General features: G+C 35.3%; 1 protein-coding gene across 1 annotated transcript in view; it reads right to left on the bottom strand.

Annotated features, from left to right (window-relative positions):
* Positions 1–413: 413 nt before the first annotated feature.
* DIAPH3 (diaphanous related formin 3) overlaps positions 414–24197 on the bottom strand; it is a 203592-nt gene continuing 179808 nt past the window's right edge. Inside the window, exon 28 of the mRNA XM_062514786.1 lies at positions 414–1794. Coding sequence (XP_062370770.1) covers positions 1544–1794 — 251 coding nt within the window. The 3' untranslated portion in view covers positions 414–1543. The remainder of the gene's footprint in view (positions 1795–24197) is intronic.

Consider the following 24197-nt stretch of genomic DNA (forward strand, 5'->3'; position numbering starts at 1 on the left):
AGTGCAGAAGACCTTAGTGGAACAAATATCAGTTGCTGTATTTCGAGTTATATATTCAAGATATATTTCAAGTTATCAAAGATGTCTCTGTATGACAGCTGTGCCCATTGTTTGCAAGGGAAGCTGAAGAAATGTCTGTCTGACAGGCCTGCTCTGAATCCTTCCCTGACTTGTATTTATAACTCCCTTTTTTCATCAAAGGTGGGATATGTAATTAGTGTATAATGACAGCTACAACAGTCCCAGAAACAGGAGATTGATTCCCACGATGGCTGAAAACCCCCCTATGCCGTGTGTGTAATCAGGCCCAGTTTTCAAGTTCTAATTAACTTTATTAATGTTTAGTGCAGGAAGTACAAAGGCAACTTAAACAAGAATATAAAAAGCACTGGAGCATTGAAACATTGGTTTCATGTAACTGACTTATTGAAAGACATATTTTTCAGCATTTTGTAAAGAAAAATAAAGTAATTTAGAAGAAAGATATTTGATTCTTAATACACTCTTGTAATAAGGAAGCTTTAAATAAAGGAGCAAAGAGACTAACAATAGCTCCCTACTTGGTAACATTGGTAGCAACTCTTCCTGATGTGCAATTAATAAATACAATAGTGAACACACAACATTGTACAGTGACAGTGGGATAAAAGAGATGCAATCACTTGCAAGACTCCTGTTGTGCCAGTAAGTAAGACTTCATGGGCTACTGGAAAATAAGCTTGTGAAAAACTAATTGAAAAAATCTTCCCCATTACATGTTCCTTTTCTAGAAACATATTAATTCGCACGTGAAAAGATAAAATATTACACTGGTAAATAACTGTGAAGGCATTTTCCCCCACTAAAGACACAATTGAAAAGCCTTGCAATCAAAGCAATTGTATATATTATTTTGATATAATAATGATAATAACCTTAAAAGCAGTGATATATTAATTACACATAAAGTATATTATTTGCATAGACTTTTTTGTTTACTGTCCATGTGGTAAATACTTCTATAATGCAGCAAGTTTTGGTGCTCTCTTATGAGCTCAAACTGGAATATGGCTGATACTGTATATTACTGTAATTGTAAAGGACACTATAATGATACATTTTTGGTGCTTTAGCCTCCTAAATATAGAAATTACAGTAGAAAATATAAGAATACCTTTTCTGTTATTTATTGACCCTATTCCCAGGCATGATAATTTAACAATGCTTAAAAGATATTCCTATTTTCAGAAGCACTCAAAACAGATGATTAGCGGTCTGTCCACTAAAAGGATTGTGCTTTGGAACAATTTAGAATTTCTTTTCTTCTGATACTTTTCATATGCTTCTTAAGTAAAAACATATAATAAAAAACCATCTTGCAGTTATGCAAAACTATAGCATTGTTTTGTATAGTGCTGCAAACAAAGTTTAGAAGCAGATCATTCATCCACAGAAGTTAGGAACTCAGAGGTATGCAACATCAAAAATAGGAAATTACTGTTTTTTTAAAGACATAGTGTAGGCTCTTGTTTTTAACTTTTATTTAATCTGTCATATGATTATTCTATAGTGCTCGCAGTCTTGCCAAGAGAGCTTCTACTTCTGGAATGGCTTCTCCCTTAGAAGGGGACCCGATGCGATCTATTTTCTTTTCTTTGCCACCTTCTCCATGACAGGCTTCCTTTCTCCCAACAGCCTTGTTCAACACCTTAGAACTTGTTTCCACATCATATGTAACTTCTTTGGTGACTGGGCTTCTTGTCAAGTTTAAACTGTGGTGTGAACACCGCTTCTCTGGCTGTCCTTTCTGGTTCTCTGCAGAAGACAAATCAAGGAAACCTTGTTTCATTATTAAAATACTCAATATTCTGTAATATAAAAATACCTCTTGATCAGACAAATTTTACATGCAGATGATGTACTACAAGGAGTAATGATTGCCAAGGAGGCAAGACAAAATATATTATCACTTCAAAAGCAGTGGACTCAGTCCCTTGAAAGTGATCCAGACTTTACATGTCTTCATTAGAGTATCATCCATATTTCTTACCAAATCACAGATGTAGCCTGACAGGATCCTCCTTTCCTACTGGAGTCAAAGAGGTACCTACTCTCAGTGTCTTCCAAGGTTTTATTCTCGTTAATTACATTTCCTATATATTTTTAATTGTTAAAATTTTAAAATGTATTAGAAAAACTATTTTAATTTAAGCATCCATTGCAATACCTTTTCTTTCCTTTGTGAGCTTTTAGGCAGCTAAGTAATTTCAAGAAATTGCATAATTCAGTATTTTTTGCTAAACATCACTGGCATTGCTTGTCACACAAAGTTGCACTCAGTTAATATCCAGGCAGGAGTTTTGCAGGTTTGGCATGCTTAATAGATAGATTTCTTTTCCTGTCGTTCCCCACCCCCCTTCCAGATCAAGTGACTGTCTTCCAAACCAGCATATGAGTGGTTTCTCTCACAGATATCAAAATTTTTAAAAACAGACCTACTCAATATTCATGTAACCTTGAGCAAGGCTTGAAAATGCCTTCAACACACTTGACATGACATTTAAAGTTTTTTGGTTATTCGCTGAAAGATGTTCCATCATCCCAATAGTAATGACTTTGGAGCACAGGCAGTCACTCATGACAGTGTGTTTTATGTGAGTGCTGAAAATTCCTACTGAAAACAGCTTGTACATTAAAAGGCAGCTGCTGAAGATATTTACTGCACTGTCATTCCCTGACCGGGGGCTCTCGGTGATGGATGAGGATTTTACACACTTTCTTGGACAATCTCAGCAAATTTTTAAAGTACAATCACCTTTTGGGAAGTGGAGAAAAATAAATATTCCCTTTCCATCATCTTCTAAATCAGATAAACAATTCCTAATTAAACTTTCTTAAGACAACTTTGACACTTAGCTGAAAACATTATATTTTTTTTCACACCATGGAAAATAATTTGACCTTGAATATGCAGCAGCACAGTGTTCCTGAATCACAGGAGGCCAATGACTGGTTATGAACATATCTTTATAATTACATGTAATAAACCTGTCATATATAATTAAAATATCCTTTGTATGTGCACTCTTAAATATCCCATTCCACTTAAATGTTTATGCTTATTGATTTGGAACACATATTTGCAAACTGATAAAAGCATGCTACCTGTGTCAATATACAAACTACCAGCTGCACCACAGACCTTTCTGTTTACATTCAATCTATGTGCAGCTGGAAAAATAGCTGGTGTTTAAAAATCAACACTTCAAAGTATAAGAAAACACACTATAGTATCATCAGAGATGAAGCATAGCTGTTGGATTTTTAAAAAGTCTAAAAGAAATTAGGCACTGAAAGTAAGCTTCTCAAATGCGCCGACAACCAAATTTTAACTACTTTGCACTTCAGCAGTCTTCATCCCAAAATGTGAGGTTGAATTAGGTGTGGTGAGCTAGACTGAATAACAGAGATGGGGAACTTTTTATGAACTGAGGCCTCAAAGTAAAATCCAGCTGTAAAATCCAACAGTTTCTCATGGTATACACAAGGCAGAGTAGAGGTGACTTAAGAGTGAGACTCACAACTGCAGCCTAAGCAGGGAGCTGCTCCAAGCTAGCTATTAATAAGCAGTAGCTCATGGGATCTATCAAAACTCTTTCAACACTTTGAAACTCAGTAACTAATTGAGGCTTTCACTTCAGCATGTCCCATAAATCGCTGCCTACAATCTGGAGTTGTTGCATAGGGATAGGACAGAGTAAAGCTGAAGACAGCTGTGTCTTTTCTTTCCCCTCAAAACAAAAGCAATTGTGAATTTCTAGGCATAGACTAATAAGTGCAATATTTAACTCAAATGACCAGCCTTTCCCTTCATTCTGAAGTGTCCTGCAACACTGAAAAATGACATTAGGAAAGTGTCTTAAATAGTTTTTAGTTTATGTGTGTAGTTCTTGTTGCATCTCCTTTGCAATGATGATGTCAAGATTCACTAGAAAAATCACAAAGTCTCATGCTAGTCATTAGCAGCATTCCTTATTAATGAGAACAGTTTGGCCTCAGCCATGTTACAAATAATATTGATCAGCTAGATTATATTTTAAAAGTAGTACTTAGACACATATTTTATCTAAATCCAGTATTATAAACTCAAAGTTGTCATTTCAGCTGCTTTCTAAATCAGCTGGCATCTTTACTGCTTATGTTCTTCAGTCAAGAAGGAACTTCTCCACAGAGCATTGCTGTGCCTAAGTGCAAGTCCAGTATTTGCAGATGTGGAGGTAGATAGTTCCCTGCTAAACAATTTGGCTGCTGTGAATTTCATTCAGGAACACTGAACTTTGCTGGGCCTGGCTCAGAAAGCATACAAATTTATTTCCAGCCTTAGACTTCACTTCAGTAAATGTGCATGTAACAAATTAACCACTATATTACTTCAGGTATATGTGCTGCCCATGGCATTCTTATTAGAGTGAAAAAATATGACTTTAAATCAAAGTGTAAAATTAGTTAGGCACTATTAAGGTAAAAAGTCTCACTAAGTCATCACATTTTTTTTATTTTAAGACAACACAGAAATAAATTTGTGTTAAATCCAAGCTCTTAAGGTCTCCATACTGCTTCACACACTGATTCAAAACTTGCACGCATTGATGATTTGTTACCATCCATTCCAGTGCCTTGACTTGGGATTGTAACCTCACCTCCCTCAAATCCTGTGCTATAGTGGTGAATCCAAAGAAGTTAATTTTCAACCTGGCAGTGTTGAGGTGAACAGTTTAAAAAACCAGTGTATCTGGCATGTGTATTCAGAAGTACATGGCTGCAAACTGCTGCAGGTTAGCATGAATCTTTGACCACAGCTGTGGAAAAACTGAACTTCCTTAGTTTGGTATGATAAATGCTAGAAAGCATATAGTTATTTACTTGCAAGAAAAGCCAGAAGTCAAGATTAACTGACAAAGTATAAGAATAAATAGCCATTAATTTACTCACTATTAGACATTAAAACCTTGAATCACCAGAGTAATGAAGTTCTGGAATTCGCTTATATGCATGCAAAAGCAAGAAATCATAACCAGTCATAAGCAGGAATTTGATATGTTTCTGAAGACAGTATTTGATATGGCTGCCCAAACAGCCAGGACACGGTGACATTGGCCACCTATGTTTCCAGAAAAAGGGAACACACAGAAAATCCACAAACCATACAGGTATTAATGGACTTTTCCTAAAATGCTTTGAACCATTACATCGTAGACATACAAATTTGTTTTGTGCTTTCGACAACAAACTATATTTGAAACAAATTACGTATTTATACACATGCATTGGTTCAAATACACTTCTAAAGAACTGAATATATTTAAGCACACAGAAAGTTCAACTAAAAACTACTCATGGAAAGGCACTTCTGCATGAATTGTTGTTAAGAAGAAAGCTTACATTTCTGGAGATGCACTATTTGTCCACCTACTGTAGCAAGGAGCACCTTCCGGCAGTAGCAAGACAAAAAAAAATCAGACATGAAAAATCACTGGATAAAGACAGAACATATTAATTTCCTGTATACACTGGAAGTGGTTGAGACAAGTTTCTACTATTTGGTCACTTTCAATAACCAAAATTTGTCATTCACCTTATGATAGCAATGACTAGGCAGATAAAAAAAAAAAACCAGTAATTTTGAATTAATTATTAAGTTTTCTAAATGCTCAGGTGATAACCCATAATAGTTTTGACTTTACTGCTAGTGAATGCTTCCAGGCACAGGTTAGGCAGAGATCACGTTATACACTACGAAAGTCTCAGTGTCCAAATTCCAAATTCCATGATATTTAAATCTTTTTTTTCCCTTGTTTGATATTGAATTTTTGTGGGTCCTCTAGACCTATTCAAATGCAGGTTTTTGCAGATATTAATTGCTTGAACATTGCTGTTAATCAAAAGCATTCCAAAGCCGTATTTGCAAAACCTGGAGCCAAATACTATCATCTAGATACAAGACTTCTAAAAGTAATGCTCAGGAAACTCATTTGACAGAAAACTGTGCTTAATGTAGCTGTCCACAGTTTAAGTGATGTCCTAATACAGAACAACTTATAACAGCATGCTTATAACCTATTAAAGGATACATCACATTCAGAAAAAGGAAATTGTGCACTAGCATCTGAACAAAAAAAAAAAAAAATCTTAGACCTGCCTGCTGTGAACTTGGGGGGAAAATATGATCAGTTGGAGATTTTAGAATCCTATACAACAGTGTTATGTATTACCTTTAATAGAGAACAAAAATGATTGCAAGAGACTCACTAAAGTCAAGATAGATTTTTTAAAAACAACTAATAAATATTTAATATGAAAAAGGACGTTGAAAAGCTTCATTTCATCATGTAGTTTCTCAGTAAAAGTCTTGATACTAAGGACATATTTTGGTTTTATGCAAATACTTGTAGACTGATTGAAAAATAAAGTCGCAAATACAATAAGGAGAACAGCATTGCATGGCATTACATGCTCATATTACAGTCATACATCAAAATGTAGGGCATGACAAAACTGTAACATAAAAAGAACAATTGCACTTACAACCTCATTACATCTCTTACCAAGTTAACAGGGAAAAGTGCTCAAAACCCCTGTGGAATATTTCTGATCTCGCTGACTCGTGCTCCACATGCTACATCATATTCCTGAAGCTATGTCTATGCCAACATTTTCTAAAGCCCACCCATACTGACACTACTGGCAATGCAAATTACTTCTACATTTTAAGTCATGACTTACCATTTAAGTCATGTCCTAGACAATGAAGGAATGTCCCCATGCCAAAGGACTTTAGCTTGGATAAAGTAACAGCCCTACCCATAACTCTTACCACTGGCTCCCCAGTTTGGTGTCATAGTTTATCTCTGGTTCCTCATTCCTGATGCATGGAACTGAAATTCTCAAAAAGCTACACCCTGCTGATGCTGTGCTCATGTATCTTCCCAGCAGAAAGCCAGGGGAAAAGAACATGCATTTTTGACAGCAGTGCCATGTGCTAATTTTGGATGCAGCTTTATAGCATTCCCACAATATGAAATGCTTGACACAACCCAGTCTCTTTCTGGAAGTCCTGTTGATTTCTCTCAAGGTTCACTGACCATACCATCAGACATATCCCAGTGCAACCTTAACCAGTGAAGTTGTACTTAAGACAATGGTCACATACCACGGATGTCATGAGGATATTGGGGTATATCCTCATATGTTCCATTTAAATAAACAGATTACAAACTCTTGGCTTCTTACTGTCAGAAATGCCAAGAATAAAATAATTAATTAATGTTTTCCTCTCAATTTTGAAACAACAGCCTGATTCCCTGTACCAACCCCTATTAGAGACCCAGGCACCAGACAGTTGCGAGACCCCAGATTTTTCAGGCACCCAATTTCCTTTAATTTTTACAGCTCAAAGACAGCCTTCTGAATTCCATCCCCAGACCTTAGCCCCTGTGTGAGAACATACCAAGACTTAATTATCCTTCTCAAAGCCTACCTTATCCCTCAGAACCAGAATACAGACATAATATGAAAAATTGCTGATAGCTAGAAGGTCCATCCATATCACCTAAGATCATTTGTTTAAAAGGAAAAAAAAAAAAGAACAGGGACAGCTCCTTTCTGGATGGTTTAATGGAAAAAAAATTAAATACTTTTAATTGTTTTCATTTTTTTCAACAATATTTCTGACTGACAAGGGTAGGCTTGAAGAATGTCCCTGTTAAAAGCAGCAATGTGTGTTGTTACGACTTATTTCAGTTTGAACCTGCAGTTCCAGCCTTCCAGCCCTCCAGATAAAGGAGTGTGAGCTGTACTCGAAAGACCTTTGCTTGATAAGTAATTTCTTACATCTTTGTATTTCATGCTAAGTGATCACAACTCTACTACTCTTAAGCAGACAATAACTCATGCGACATGAAAAAAGTGCTACTGATATTTGGAACATTTATTTTTTAAACTATGCACATTTCATTTAATAGTTGCTGCTGTTCTTGAGTGTTGCATTAAAAAGGTGTGAAACACAAAGAAGAAACACTATCAGTAAGCTCAATTTAGATGAGACAGTTTTCAGAAATTGTGAATATAGGGGGTTTATGTGCATTTCAAAGGCAAGAAGTGACACTATCAGTACACAGTGTGACTAATATAAAGAATTTATAGAAACTAAATTTCAGAGACAGTCAATTACAAACTCTGAGAAAACTAATTTTTGACAACAGGAACTGTGCTGGATCAGCTCCCTTTTACTTGGCTCTAAAGTAAAGCCTTTAAAAATTCTTTTAATCCCTTTCTTACCTATATCTTCTCAAAGACCACTTTAAGTTCCAGCTGATCATTCGATTCAAAATTTACCAATCTTTTCCAAAAACACTTTGCACTTGCAGTGAGTTGGAACCAGTTTCTATATTTAAACTAATATATTCCCACCTGTGATAAGACACTGACTTTTTTTTACAAGAAATGCCAACTTTTATTTACTGGGATTTTAACAAAAATCTTGAGTACCTGTCAAGATAAGAGAACAAGAATGTGGATCAGGCTGCTGAAATCACCCAAGGTCAGTGAGAGACGAAACCTCTGCAGGTGTCTTCTAAGATGGCTACTTCAGACTTTGGAGTTTGGCATCTTCCCTAATTCACCCTGAATTACATTTGATTTCCTGTGTTTTTTCCATGCATTTTTCCCCAAAAGAAGGCACATTTGGCAGTTTCTAGGAAAACTGCAAAATGGAAATTTACAAAATAGATACCTGTTTTGCTTCATTAATGATTTTTAAGCACATGGTTTGAAACATTCTTGAAAAACTAAATTCTAAGTATCTTAATTTCAAAATGGATAAATCATAAGTTGTAACTTTAGGATTAACAACTAATAAATTAGTCTTATTTATGTCAGGCAAAGGGTGTTTAAAAAGGTAAACATTGATCTACATGTGTACCAGTGGCATGGGGTCTTCAGGCCCCAGTGGGCAGAAACAATCCACAGCCTAGGTGTTTATGGCATTTCTTTTAAAGTACAACTGGGACAAATATCAACTTTTCTCTTCTTTTAATCAAGAAAAAAACTCCAGGAAATGACAATAATAAAACTGGAAGTTAACATATTTTAGAGCATTTTAAATTCCTGGAATGTGGTTTATTACTTGCTTTATTTTGTTCACAAGTAAACTGCAGCTTGCATTCCAGATTGTCTTTAGAGTTAACAGTCAAAAATGATGGCTGTCTAAGTTAGTGACCTGTGACAAGATACAAAGAGGTCCACGGTCTAAAGCTACCCTCTTCAGCTGATGATAATTAATGTAGATCACATATACTAAACTGCCTTCGAGCAGTAGACACATTTAGTCTCCAAACCTGTCTGCAAACCAGCTACCTACAGATGAGTACTGCTTTCAAGGTGCACTTTGAGAAAAAACTACAGGAATATGCATAAAGACTGCTGCCATCAAAGGAAAGCCGCTAGCAGATGCAATGGGGAATGATAAGCAACATGCTGATGAACATAACTAAAATGGAAAAGAAACACACAATTTTGTCCTCCAATTTTGTTGAGGAAAAACGCAGTAGGAAGCCTCCTACCTCTAGAAAATAAAACTCATGACAAATCCAAACAACAAAGCAAATCTTAAAGAGTGACCTCATATTTTTGAGATTTTACTCACTGCAGTTCTAAATGTTGTTGCTTCTGTTCAGTATTTACTATTTAGCGTACACATAAAAAAAACCAAAAAAACCCCAGACAAACAAGCAAAACCCACAAACCCCCACAAAAAACATGCCCCATCCCTGGAGAGGTTCAAGGCCAGGCTGGATGGGATTCTGGGCAACCTGATCTAGTGGGTGCTGTGCAAGCCTACGGTGTGGGTGTTGGAATTAGATGACCTTTAAGCCAATTCTGACCCAAACCATTCTATGATTTTATGTATGGTCCTGGAGTGACTTTATGATTCTTGTATCCCCAACTGTCTGTTCTGTTTATGCTGGGTATTAAGTTCTGCACCTCTAAGACTGGTTCCAAGAGCAAAGTGGGGGAGAAGAAGTGTACAATTTGTTTGCAGAATGCATTTGCTCTCCCATGTTCCCTCTCGCGGACTGTGTTGTCTGCAGCACAGACAGTGGGAGAGAGCTCTCCTTTTAGTTAGTTTTTAGCTAGCTGAGGCAGAGAAGTTCCTTGGACTGTGGCTCTTCTTTGTCTTGGAACTGATCAGCCTGCTCTGGACTGAAAGCCCAGAAGAACACCAGGAGCTCACACCTGTGATCCACCGGCACACAAGATGTGACATTTTCCAGCTCAAAAGGGATTGATAAGAGACTGAATGAGCCGAGCTGCACCCCATGAAAGGGATTTTCTGAATTTGCAATCTCTTCAGAACAGAGAGAGGTTCCATTGTTTATTATTATTCCTTTTTCCAAGTTTGTGAGTACTCTGCTTGCTAAATGAACAGTTTTTTTCCACTTTTCTCAAATGAGATTTATGTCTCTCAAACTGGTAGGGGTAGGGGCTGCTTGAATTTGCTTTCTAGAGGGACTCCTTTGGAGGTTTCCTCCCAGATTTGCCCTAAAACAGGACATGTATCTATACCTGGTAATTGCCTTAAAAGTTTAGCACTATTATTATTTCTTATCCACTACTCTTGATATCAAATGTCTACAAAATATTCCCTAGCTATTCCAGTTGCTGCTACAAATCCATACAAATTTATTTCTTGTTTGTATCCCAAACTTCCATTCCCAGGTGTGTATCAGCAAGCAGAGTACTGGTAGTTTGAACTCATTTAAGTTTGAATACAAATACTTTGTAATATCAGATCAAACCAATGAGAAAAACTATCTTTCTCTCATCATCTGTTACTCTTCTCTCCAAAGAAATCAATCTACTTCTAAGCAAGAGGGAGATCTACAGAGTCCTGGAAATACTTTTGGGAACAGCATAAAGAGAGGCTAGAGATGAAAGTAAATTAGGTGGATATTAGTTTTAACAGTTGAATAGAAACATGATCTTCTCACATTGCTGTAAGAGGCACAGGACCAATGTCCTGGGGCAGCTCTTGCCCACACAGGTCACAGTCACAGTGGGCCGTCATTCACTGTTATTCAATAGATTGCAAGAATAGTGTATGGCTCTCAGGATCCTCTAATTTTAAACATTTTTAAAAGAGGTCTCTGGAAGAATAGCAACAGAGAGCACTACATGGTGTTAATGCTATGTCAGGGAAGAGTGTAGTGATTTACTAACCTGGACAAGTATTTATGAGAACTCTGAATTCTAATCTGCGCTTCTTTATAGCATGGGTGCTTTTTTAAGAGGACAGAAGCAGACCTGACTGTGTAGCTTCACTTTTGTAAACTAACATCTAAGATTGCCTTTATGAATACACTGGAGAGAAGTGGAATGAAGCTGAATCATCTTAGTTCATGCAACTTTCATATTATTATCATGGTCCTTACTTTCCTCTGACAAAACTCTGCAGAAAATAATTGATAGCGTACTAACGAGCAGACTGAAACCATGGAGCAGGAAATACTACATATTCAAGAAGATCTTTGTGCAAAAGTAAATATTGGGAAATAAAGGCAAAGTGATTTATCTCTTCCTCACTCAAACAAGATTGTATAAATATATTCCTTTGACATTCTTCTCTCTCTTTATAGACTGCTCTAATTAATGCCATGTACTTTCACTTAATTATTCCTTCTCTTTGGGATGGACTGTAATTTGGCCTTGTTCATGTGTGGAGAAAGATGGGATGTAAAAAAACGTTTTTACTCTGCACATGATCCAGCCATATGTGGATTTGACAGAAAAAACTGTACTCTGCTAGTGTGACAAACTGCTCTGAAAAGAGATGCTGATTTCAACAGTCTCTGAAAGAGGAGACTGTTTTATTATTTAAAAACGGCTTTTACTGACTCCTCCAAATACCACTGAATTATCACAAGATGAATTCAAGCTACATTATCATGGGTAATTAATCCAGTCATTGTGAATTCAAAATGCTGTGTTTAACATCACTAATGGTATGCATTTTTCATGCAATGAACATATTTACTGTCCTATATTCGACCAGTTAAACTCTTAGCAGCCACTTTGGTATGTTAAAAACAATAGAAGCTAACTGTAGCACTTCCTCCTTATATTCTTAATCAATTGCAATCAAATACTATTTAGTAATCATCAACTAATAAAAGTTAATCTTACTGTGTAGGAGGGTTTTTTTTAAATTTCCAAAAATCCAAAATGGAACACACCTCTGCACATACAGACAAAAAACCCTCTCTCTCGTGGAGGAACTTAAAATATTACACAGAATATGAAAAACTGAAAGACTGAAAACCTGAAGCTTCTATACCCATTGAGAAAACAAGGCAGAAAGCAGTAAGACCTCCCAAGCCATGGAAACAGAGGATTCTTAAACATAGACTTGTTTTTCCTTTGTCTGTTTTGACTTATGAAGCAGTCTTGCAAATGTATTTAGCTCAAAAGGTGATATTAAAAACAAATGATGAGAGAGCATCATGGTATATTAATTATGCAAAAGAACCCAAACCGAATTTAATCAGAAACAGGAGACTCCAAACAGGAAAAATTGTCTCTCTCTTTTTTTTTTTTTTTTTTGACAGAGACGGTTAAGAAAACATTTATGGTAATGCCAGAGCATCTGCTGATTAAAGTCAAAGCTGCAGGACGCCAACATTAAATCACTGAACCATCTTGACTGCTTCTGGGTACTTGAATTTAATTCGAATAATAAATTGCTGTGAAATTTACACAAATCGGAAAATTAGCCAGAAAATGTTTACAAAGGCTATAGGTAAGAACATATAAAACAGATATCAAATTGATTTGCATCTGAAAAAATAGAGCTAAAATAAATGTTTGGCACTCAGACATTCCAGAGCTGCATTTAATCAGTAAATCTCTAAAAGATTAAGTGCTTTAAGAAAAGAATACATTTTATCATTCATTTCCTAATGATTTTGACCTATCTCTTTTGTTTGGAATTGTTAGCATGCTTGTTTGTTTAACATAAACACAGATGAGCCATTTGAACGCAGCCTGCAACATTTAAAATCAATTTTTAATTCCTGACACCTGAGGATTCTGCACAGAACAATATACTTCATTGTAAAGCTTTAATTGATGCATCTATGTGCTGCAGAGGGTGATTACTTGAATAATAAGTATGAGACTTGTGATCTGGTTGCTAAGCAAATGTGAAAGAGAGGAAAAAGTCCAAGAAACGATGTAACAATGAATCAAGGTGTGATGACAGGATAATTATTCTGTGAACTGTCATGTTGAAGGACTCTCAGAACATTGACCTGCACTTGATCACACATCAGAAAATTGTCTGAGGGGTAATTAAAATAATAATACACCAGTTCAGTCACTCACAAAGAGAAAAACATATGTTTAACTTATTTCTCTGTAGCATGCATGGTCAAATACATTCTCATGTTAAATGTAAATGCTTGAACAGTGCATGAATTCAGAGAGCAACATATTACAGCAAAGAACCACTGAAGTTTATCTGAATTAGCATGAATGCTTTTCTTTCTTCAATTACTCTGGGCATTCAACTAAATATTATTCATACTATGACACATAAAAGCATAAAATCTGTGAAGGGGTTTTCTGAAGCAAGTTGGGGAAAATGCAGTCCTTTTAAAATATGCTTAGGTTGTAAGGGTACATATTCAAAAAGAACTTCTCCTCCTTTCCCTGAGATGTTATTGCTGAGCATGACATCATGTGGTAGAGCATCAGCCTGGGTCAGGTGTGCCAGTTATCCCCTTCCAACCTCTTTCCCACACTGAGCCTCCTGGCTCCGTGTGTTTTGCGGGTGAATAGACAGAAAGGCACGACACTGCGCAAGCACAGCTCAGCAACAGCCAAAACACTGCTCCGCTGGCATCACCAGTCACTAAGACAAAGCACAGCAGCTTATGGGCTGCCATGGAGAGCATAAAGGCCAACCCTGGCATCCCCAGTAAAACCAAAGATAATGTAACAACTCTATGTCATTACACAAATGAATTTGATGGAAGCTGATCACGACAGATTTCAGCCTTTAAAGGCAAACTTTTACAAAATTCCATTTTTTCCTGTTTAGGCTTTTGTTCCATTGTTTACTGTATCAGTTTATGTTGGTATGCACCCCACTACAAGCCTAGACTTTAGTTCCAAGCCTAGACTTTAGTTCAAAGCCCATACATGATCTCATCTAAGCAATGACAATTCCTTCTCAAATGTGGATGTGCAGATGCTTCACCGCCTTTAAACCAGATATTGCCAGACTTGGTTAGGGGTGAGCTTTGCTAATTGTGTGAAATCACTGGTGTTTACTACTTTGCAACTGTGCTGACTATAGATGCCAACTTGATGTAGACAAAAAAAACCCCAACTCATAAAAAAACTTATTTCCAGATCCAAGTTAGTCTGTGATGGAAATCACTTGACTGCTCAGAAATCTCCTCAATTTTCCCCTCCATTATTCCGTATGTAACTGAAGAAACTAGAAGTCAGTCAGGAGAAGTACTGTGGACACTCTTCAAAAATTTAAGACCACTCAAAACACTTGAAAATATTTTTTTAGGACACAAGGTACACACACAGTTTTACATGCACACAAATTCATTCAGGTTAGAATGTCTGTAGGTTACTCTCAGTCATACACAGGCACAATCGCCACACAGTTCTCCTGAAGAAAATTCTATTTCTCCTACCATGTTCTATAGAGACAGTAAAAACTCCTTTTAGGGAACACAGTATATGTAATAACTATTAAAATTACACTTATTTCTAGAACAACTGTATTGTGTAAACTCATTGCTAGCTCATCAATTAAGTTAGTCATTCACACTAAACACGTTAGAGATACGTTCTCAGATCTTTTCTAGCACCTTCATTAGTGCTCATGAGAAATGTTACACCTGAGTAGCTTTAAATGCTAAGGAAAAAACAAACGCTATTGAAAAATCTCACAGTGTTCAGCAGTTCACTGTGATCTAAGGAAAATTTATTAAAATGCAAATTTCATGCACGTTACTATTAATTTCAAAGCAAAATCTTATAGAATAAACATAATTTTCAGTTTTGTGTTATAGAATAATACCCCATACAATCGGTATTATTATCATCTAGATTCTCAACATTACCCAGCAGTGTTAAGAATAACAATTCAGCTGACTCCAAGGAGATTTATAAAAATTATGCAGCAAAAATAGTAGGCTAGATGTCTATGTATTTTTATTTCAGAAACATAACTGAGGAAAACTTTGGGGAAGGGAATGCGAAGGGAGAATATTCTTTATGTCTAACTTAGTTATGGAACTTGATAATTTATCTTATATCTCTTAAAAACCTTTGGTTCTTCTCAGCTTACTAGCCAAACAGTTTTTTTTTCCAGAAATTAAGCTTAAAATCACGACAGTTTCAATAGCTGAAACAGTTATAAATTTATAACTCTTTGGTTACGTAACAGAATATGGCTCAAAGCAAAAACTTCAATTACATTTTATAGATGCATTTCCTTTTTTTTTTTTTTTTGTGGTAATGAATACTTTGAAATAGTCTCAGTTACATTTAAAACAATAAACTACAAATTTAACTGGCCTTATTATAACTACAGCTATGAAATAGATATCTCATTGTCTAAGGATACATATGTATTGCAGGTACAGAAACAAACCTGACTCTTTTCTTCTGTGTTACACAAAATTGTGCATCCTTGTGCCCAACCAAAGGCCCTTGATCCCAGTGTGAGATTAAGTGCTGGTTGAATGAATTTGTGCTGGTTGCCTCAGGCTCCCTTCACGTTCACTGAGGAGAAACAAGCACTTTTAAACTGTGCTTCATTTCACCCTAATGTAGATACTTTAAACGGGTAAAGAGAGCCCACACTGCAGATATCTAAAAGTAATTCCTCTATCTGGAAGCTTTAGACTTTTGACTGCAGCAAAGTCTGGATAAAAGGTGGATTTCCTAGACAGGAAATCTAGACAAAGACAAGGGATTGCTGAGATGACACCTCCCCTATGAGAGAGGACAGGGTGCAGATTTGGTGATTTTAAGGCCTGATAGACTATTAAGTATACATCTCACCACTTACTTAACAGAAGCTGTAAAATTTCACAAAGCTTTTTCTGAATACATGAAGAATATAATTAAAACAAATTACAGTTGTTACAGTGAACAGTTTGGATATAAGCAGGGGAACTCTGTTTAGTATGCAATATGCTGACAAGAACTGTAGATGTGAAAGACACCATTATTAAGTACGCTGTCCAGCCATTACCTATCACCATTTTTTCCTTTTAAAATATCCCTCACATTCACTAACCTCTGCCTCCAGTAGACATCATTCTTATAGTTGTGCTTAGGCTCTTCTGACAGATTTGTGATACCCAAACTTCTGTACAGCTTTGCAAGTTTCTGACAAGCTTGAAACATATTCTGGGTTTAAAAACCAGCCTATACAATAAATTATTTCTACTTCTGCATTGGTACATGGAATCCTATGCTTCAGGTTAAAATCATCACTACTTTAAACTTAAATTGGCGTAGATTTAGTCCTGGCAATGCAAAACATACAAAACTCTAGTTGTGTACATCTAAACTTTAGAATTTCACATCCACAGAGGACTAAGTGTTCAAGTTTAGTCTTTATCTAGAGATGATAATTCGAATAGGAAGGCAGCCCTGTGATTAGCAGATATTAGTTCTGAGTGTACGCATTTTTGTTAAGTAAGATAGATTAGTAGGTGCAAGAATTAAAGTAACAGTTATTTGAGTTCCATGAAGATGATTTATGAACTCTCTCTCTAAAAAAACAAGAAAACCCAAAAAAGCCAAAACACCCATAACACTGCTTTTGAAGAGTATGAACCAAGTTTAAAAAAAGGGATAAAAATAGTATGTAGTGACAACAACTGTAACAGCACCTACTTTAATTTATATCGTTTCATTGCCATTCAAAATAAGCAGTAAACAAAATATTTTGTCTGGGCGTTATCATCGTATTTTATGCATATGTTGCAGAATATTTGTCTCTTACTTATACAGCATACTAAATATTATGTCAAATTTTAATTATTCCATAAAGCATAAAGATAAAGAACTAGTAAAGAAAATCATTAAAGTTTCAACATGGTAAATAAAAGGTATTGCATTATGATAATAATAAAATGCCAACACACAAAGCTATTTTTCGTATGAAACAAAACTATGCAGTTACTTGAGGCTCAATCACTTCAAAATACTATTTTCATCAATCTTTTCATTGTTTAACAGACTTTAATATATATTTCATCATTCATTCAGAAACTAATCCAAATGACCTATGCCCATCAGAATTAAAATAGAAATGCGATTTTCTTCATCAGATTATGCACAGCTCCATAGTCACTGGTGCATATAGGAAGGACTGTAATACACAAAGATTCAGCTGAAGGGTATTTCAAATTTAGGAGACAACTCATTTATAGGAAAATCTATTTGTGGGTGGCTGAGGTTGTTTTGTGCCTTACTAATTACACAAAATACAGAATTTCTGAGAGCACTACAAAGTGTGGAATGTTATTTATGGATCCTACATACCCACAAGTGCTGTATTTCACTATAATGAAATCATTGTAGAGCATGGTAGTCCCAGTGCAGAATCATTATGCCTGACTCTGCAGAACAATAATGGCAAAGAGATTGCACTGTCAAGGGACTAGTCAAGGGAAAAAGGCAATCTTCAGAGCACAATTAAAAGCACATACTTTAGGTATCTATTGGCTTCTTTCGATTAGAGACAGAGACTAGCTTAGATTAGTTTTAAATAGATAGTCAAGGCAAGCAAAACAGATCCCATGTAATTAAGTGGAATATATCTACACCTGAACATAAAGTTTATTTAGCTGTTTTACATGTAGCTATACCTGTCTGAGAACTGCCAGGTTTGAACAGCAATTTCTCACCAATAGTCTTTAAAATATGTTTTTTCCAAATGGAAATGATATAACTTGGAAAGAGAAATGGGCTGAAGTAGCTAAATAGAATATATGAGAGACAGACACCTGTAAGAGCAGCAGTGTGGGCCGCTGGCTGGCCGCAGAGGGTGCACTGACTGGTAAATCTTGGACTGGGAGTCCTCACCTGCCTTGGGAAGATAATCCTGCTGTTCAGAGAACAGTGACTCTTGACTGCTTTAGGAGTGACAGGACCATCAGAAGGAAGAGACTGTACTTCTTGTCTGAGTTCAGTAACAATGCAGTAGTTTCAACTGCAATTCCTTTCTGAGGATTTCATTCTAAAGTAGATCCTGATGAGACGATAGCTTACTCTCTAGCCCTAGGACCTTCACCAGTTCTAGCTTCTACCAACTGCTTTCCTCTGTAGTTTCACTTGCTTTTAAATGGCATTTAAGTCTTTTTTAAGAAGACAGATTAGTAAGATAATGGTAATAAAATTACTGCAAGATACAGTAATTTTATCTATTTATATACAGCATTGACTACATGTGAATCTGCATTTGATGAGAAAGCATCTCAGAAAGAATTGAGCACTTGTGATAGATGAGAGAGTTTTGGAAAAACATTTTCAGCTGCACCCAGGAGTGTGTAGGTAAATGAAGGATAGGGAACAGCAAGATAATCAAATTTATGATTGTGCAAGTCTGGGGCACAGAACAGCACTAGAATTCTGTGCACTTAAGTAACTTGGAATAATGAAATCCACTAAACAGGAACATTTAAAAACAGGAAGTTACATTAGAATGCTAGGTCCAATTTAACAAACCATTCATTCACCTGCACTTTCTGAAAACCAACAACAACAAAACAACAACAACAAAAACAAAAAACCAAAAACCAACAAAAAATGTTGAGAAATAATGTTTGAATTTTTGTTTTGAAAATATAAATTAAGAAATCATACAACTACAAAATAAACACCTTGATGTTTTGTATTTTTTTTACTGATAATAAGTTCTCTTTAAGTTTCATCAAATGTCCTTTTATTACCAAACCATGAGATATTTTTACTTGGATGAAATAATATAAATCAAGATGCAGCATTTCTTTCTCAGAAACATTAATTACATTAGAAACATTAATTTTCTTGCATATTTACAAAAATATAAATAAAATATAAAAAATAGCTGTAACATGGTAAAGCAGAAAATTCACTAATTTGAAACCACAATTCTTGAAACTCTTTTTGCTTAAATGTAAGAAGCTGAAGGTTAAAAGTTACAGTTAAACATGGGTTATCAAAGACATATACAATTTCCATGGAGAAAACCACTCGCTTTCTCAGCCAAAATTTAAAGACTTTTTAAATTAAGTCTTTGCGCAAAATGTTTCATTGAGTAATTGTCATAATATTTCACAAAATAACAATGAAATGCAACAGCTGAGAGAATATTGTTACATTTCATCCTTACAATTTGGAGGAAATTTTATTTTTATTTTTGTAGCTACTTTACTAACAGGTTTTACTCCCATAAATACAAAATATTACATTTATCCTCATTTGCAAATTTGGTCCTCAATGTATAATATCCTGTGTGTGATAAATTGGAACTCAAATATACAGTATTGTCCGTTCGACTTCAGAGAAGCACGGTTTTATAGCATAGTGCCTAGCATTATGACTGTGGTACGTTTATCACAATGCACTGTTAGGCAGAGTTTTCTAACAAAAGCAATTGAATGGTAGACTTTATTTAAGTCTATAAGGAATAGCTAAATGCACAGCAGCAATTAACAAGATACGCAGTAGAACAGCTTTTAGAAACAGGTGTTAGGAAATATCTAGTGAACAGTGTTTGTTAGAGACATCAGGTATCTCCTGGAGAAATGAAAAAAATGCATAACACACTCTACTCTTCATGATGCTGTGTATGAAGAATCATCAAGTTTTTCAAGGTCAGCTTTCACCATGCTAGTCATGAATCAGTTTATCGTAACTACCACTGTGCTACCTGACAATGAGAAAAAAAAAATAGTATTCTTCTCATTTTCACTGCATTTATTGCTTTTGAGCAGTTAAAAGAAAGGCAATTTTCCAAAATAAATAAACCCATGCACGGCTACTTTCTTTCTCCACACTCCAAAAAACTATGCCCTGTAACGTTGTTTAAATAATTGTTCATTTAAAAATACTTGATTTAGGGTTTTTAGAAATATATAAAACTTTCAGCTGATTTCAATTAAAAGAAATACCAGACACTTATTAATGGTGTATTGCTACAATATTAAAATAGGGGAAGTTTAAAACCCCATCACTTTGTGCAGTTACTGTTTCACAACACAAACAGTAATTTCTTGTAGAGTGACATGTTTCCTTATGCCACAGCTATTCTTCCCTTACAAAAGCTGCTACTTTGACGAGAGGGGGCAAATTCTTGCCATCTATTACTATGCAGTCCATTACAATGGGTTCATTCATATTTATAATACAATCTGTGATGTTGATGCATCACTTTAGACTTCACTGTTATTTCAAAAAAAATCCATAACTGAGAATAAGGCAGGCTGCTGACAGGAGTTAATGTGGGTTTTACTCTGTTTACAATTGCTTTCTAATCTACTAAATGGTTGTGAAAATTGATGCACTGTTAGAAGTGCTTTTATACACTACTACAGATAGAAAGCTGTTATACTGCAGTAATCTCTGTAATCCTAAATTGAATTTTTGACAGTGTTTTTTTAGTTTTTCCAATTTGAGTGTGACAAGGTAGGCTACTGCATTTACAGTAAGCTTAATTCCATCAATGCAAAACATTTTCCCATCTTTATTGAGATGCCTATTATTGTTATGAAGAAAAAAAGTTATGAATAAAACTTACAACTATTGCAATATGTACTTTCGGGGAAAATCTCTTAGTGGTCAAAGTAGGCAGAGTCACTAAATTTTGCTATCAAATTTATGATCTGTTCAAGTTGTGCAAGTGAATCCTCAGGAGATAAAACACAGGAGTACTGCATTCAGAACTGCTTGCCATGAAGGTGAACATGCTCTCCTTGAACATCACAAAATAAAATTTAGGATTAGGTGATTTCCTAATTAGTAACTTTCCAGTGGGATTTTAGGGAGACATTCAAAGATAGTTGGTTAGTTACACAACCAATGAAATCAGAGTTATAAAGAAGTCCAAAGAATGTATACTTCAGTTTATAAGCCAAAAAATGAAGCCAGAAATAAAATAATAAAACCTTTTAAGCCTCATATTTCCCTGATAAATAGGGGAGAATAATACCAAGGCTGTTGCTGACATGAAGTACAAGTACAGAAGACTAAAGTACTGTAGAATAGGTGCCCAAAAAATTCCTGACACTTATCTGAAATGTCTGGTGCCTCACTAAAACCTGAATGTGAGGAATGCAAGACAAATCCCTTTTTATGTTCGTCAAGGAGCTTCTAATTTTTTATGTGGATGTGAAAATATTTCTAAAAATTTATGATTAGAACTTCTACATGGCTCCTTGTGGAAACAAAACAAGTCCTTTATATTCAGGACATTTGCATATGTAATAACTTCAAAATTTACTTATGTATTTTAATTCACAAAATTTAATAAAGAGATACAGCTCTCTCAGATAATAAAAAAGGATAGGTGGGTGAAGAACAACAGAAGTCATCTGGTTCAAACCGAGCTTCACAGTGAGATACAGTTGTTAAGTTGGATCCTAAAATTTTCCAAGGATAAACTTAAAGATTCAAACTTCATAATTTAACCTTGGTGACATTTAATCACATCAGCTGAATTAAATATTCAAAGATAACACCAAATATGCCCATCCATTCTACGTAGGGCAGCATGTTCAGTCTATGCAGAGCAGCAAGTAAAGTTCCCCTAAACAACCTATCAACTAATGAACACAAATGTACAGTAACCAAGCTTCATGAACAATAAAGGTCACAGAGGTTTTGGGGTTCTTTTCCCCCTATATGACTTATTTACTTTTTTTAATGTACAGTTTTTCTGTTGTCATTTTCAAAAGTAAAAAAGGCCTAGGAATTAAATTGTAGAATTCTTACTGACTCAGTTCAAGAAAACCTATTATATTTAGGTGCTACTGAATAAATTGAATAGATTCTGCAACATAAATGAAATCTTGGGATGGAGAGATGATAATTTTAAAAGATTACAGAGTCATAAGAAGTTACTTCTGGAGATGCTTGGAAATGCGGTAAGTATGATCATCACTTATAAGCAATTTATCACTGATTGGTTAGAAGAACCATATTGATTGCAGGTCAAAATGTTATTTACTCCCCTACCAAATTTAAGGAAATATTATACAAAGGGTTTCTACAGAAAATTGATAATTTTGCTTAACTAGGGTGAAGAAAAAGAAAAATCTGCTGCGTACCTGTCATTTTCTAAGATTATTTTCTTAATAGCCAATGCAACCTCTTAGCAAGAAAATGTTTCTTCAGATAACTAGTGGTCACCTTCTAAATGGCGCTAAGAATTATTTCTTGTAGTTACTTCTAAAACACAACCAAAGAAACAACTTAATTTAGCACCCCAGCTTATTTCAAATACTGTCAGTCTTCGCAGAAGTTGCTCATGTTCAAGTCTACAATTTAATTTCTGGTCTGCAGCACTGCTTTGTACAATGTTGATTTCAAATTTTCCAATATCTAAACTTTCCTTTAAAACTATACTAGAACAAAAAGCCCCCAACTTATTATAAAAGCTAGTTTTCTTTTTGGAAAATTTAAAGAAAATCAGTAAATGTATCAAAAACAAAGACAGGGCTAGAGTGTCTCTCCTGTAAAGACAGATTGAGAGAGCTGGGGTTGTTCAGTTTGGAGAAGAGAACGCGTAGGGGAGACCTTAAAACAGAATTCCAGTACCTAAAGGGGGCTTATAAAAATGAGGAGAGGGACATTTTATGCAAGCAGATAGTGACAGGACATGGGGCAATGGCTTTAAACTGAAAGACAGCAGAATTAGCTTAGATGTTAGGAAGAACTTTTTTACTCAGAAGGTGGTGAAGAATGAACAGGTTATCCATGTACATGTTGTGCATGTACATCCCTGAAATGTTCAAGGTTAGGCTGGATGGGGCCCTGACCAACCACATCCTTGAGAGTGGCATCCGTGACCATGGTGAAGCCATTGGGACTTGGTGATCTTGAAGGTCCCTTCAAACACAAACCATTCAATAATTCTACAATTAGCTGCTTATTTAATGCTTCGTAACTTTCATCATGATTTTCAGAGTCTGGATTTCTTATTTCAATACAAATGTGAGAAAAACTTAATAGAAAACATTGCTTCTGTGAAAGCATAAGCACCTCTGCTCTTAGCAGGCTGACATGCATGCGACAGACCATAAATCTGTAGAATCGGACTTACAGAAACTCTATCTTACCATACACTAGCAGAGAACTTCTTACTGGCAAACTGTCGTAACTGTAACAAACCTGAGGTACTTGCAAGTTGTGGAAATTAAAATTATTTTGAATAACTTTGTTATATGTAAAGTTTTTATCCTTTGTGTTACACAAAAAATTCAGCTGGAGTAGAATTTGAGCATATTTAACAAAAACAGCCTTGACAATTAGAGAGAAGTTTGACACATATTTCATAAATACACCTACTTGTATATCAACGAAATAGAACAAGATTATAAACAACTATACTTGCATGAGTTTTGAATTGTCAGGTAACCTGCCAACATGAAAGGGGCCTTTTCCTGAACTGCATCGTGTTAGTGTATGATCCTGCTTTGTCTGGAGAAGAAGAGATGGAAATATGGCAGTCAGGTAATTTGATTTTTTTTTAAATTCCTTCTCCTGTACCAGCAAATTATAATTTTACTGTCTGAATATTTCCTCTTTAATAAATTAATTTCCTGAAATGCTATTCAATGAAAACTTATAGGAAATGGTGATTTATGGGCAAATACAATTAAAACCACAATAATATTTCATCATGTAATATTGCAATTATTTAAAGATACGGACACGTACTTTTGTCAACAGCATTTGATAAAATTACTCTGTACAAAATGCTATATCTAAAAAAAACAGCAAGGTGCTTTTTAAGTATTCATTTTTTTCTAAATTTTGGGTTCACACTATTTCAAAAATAAAATATCAGATTGAATCTTGTCTTAAAAACTATAAAGTTTATAATTTAACACCTGGGACAATTGTCTTTTCCCTATATA

This window comes from Cinclus cinclus, chromosome 2 (assembly GCF_963662255.1).
Source record: "Cinclus cinclus chromosome 2, bCinCin1.1, whole genome shotgun sequence".
Taxonomy (NCBI): Eukaryota; Metazoa; Chordata; class Aves; order Passeriformes; family Cinclidae; genus Cinclus; species Cinclus cinclus.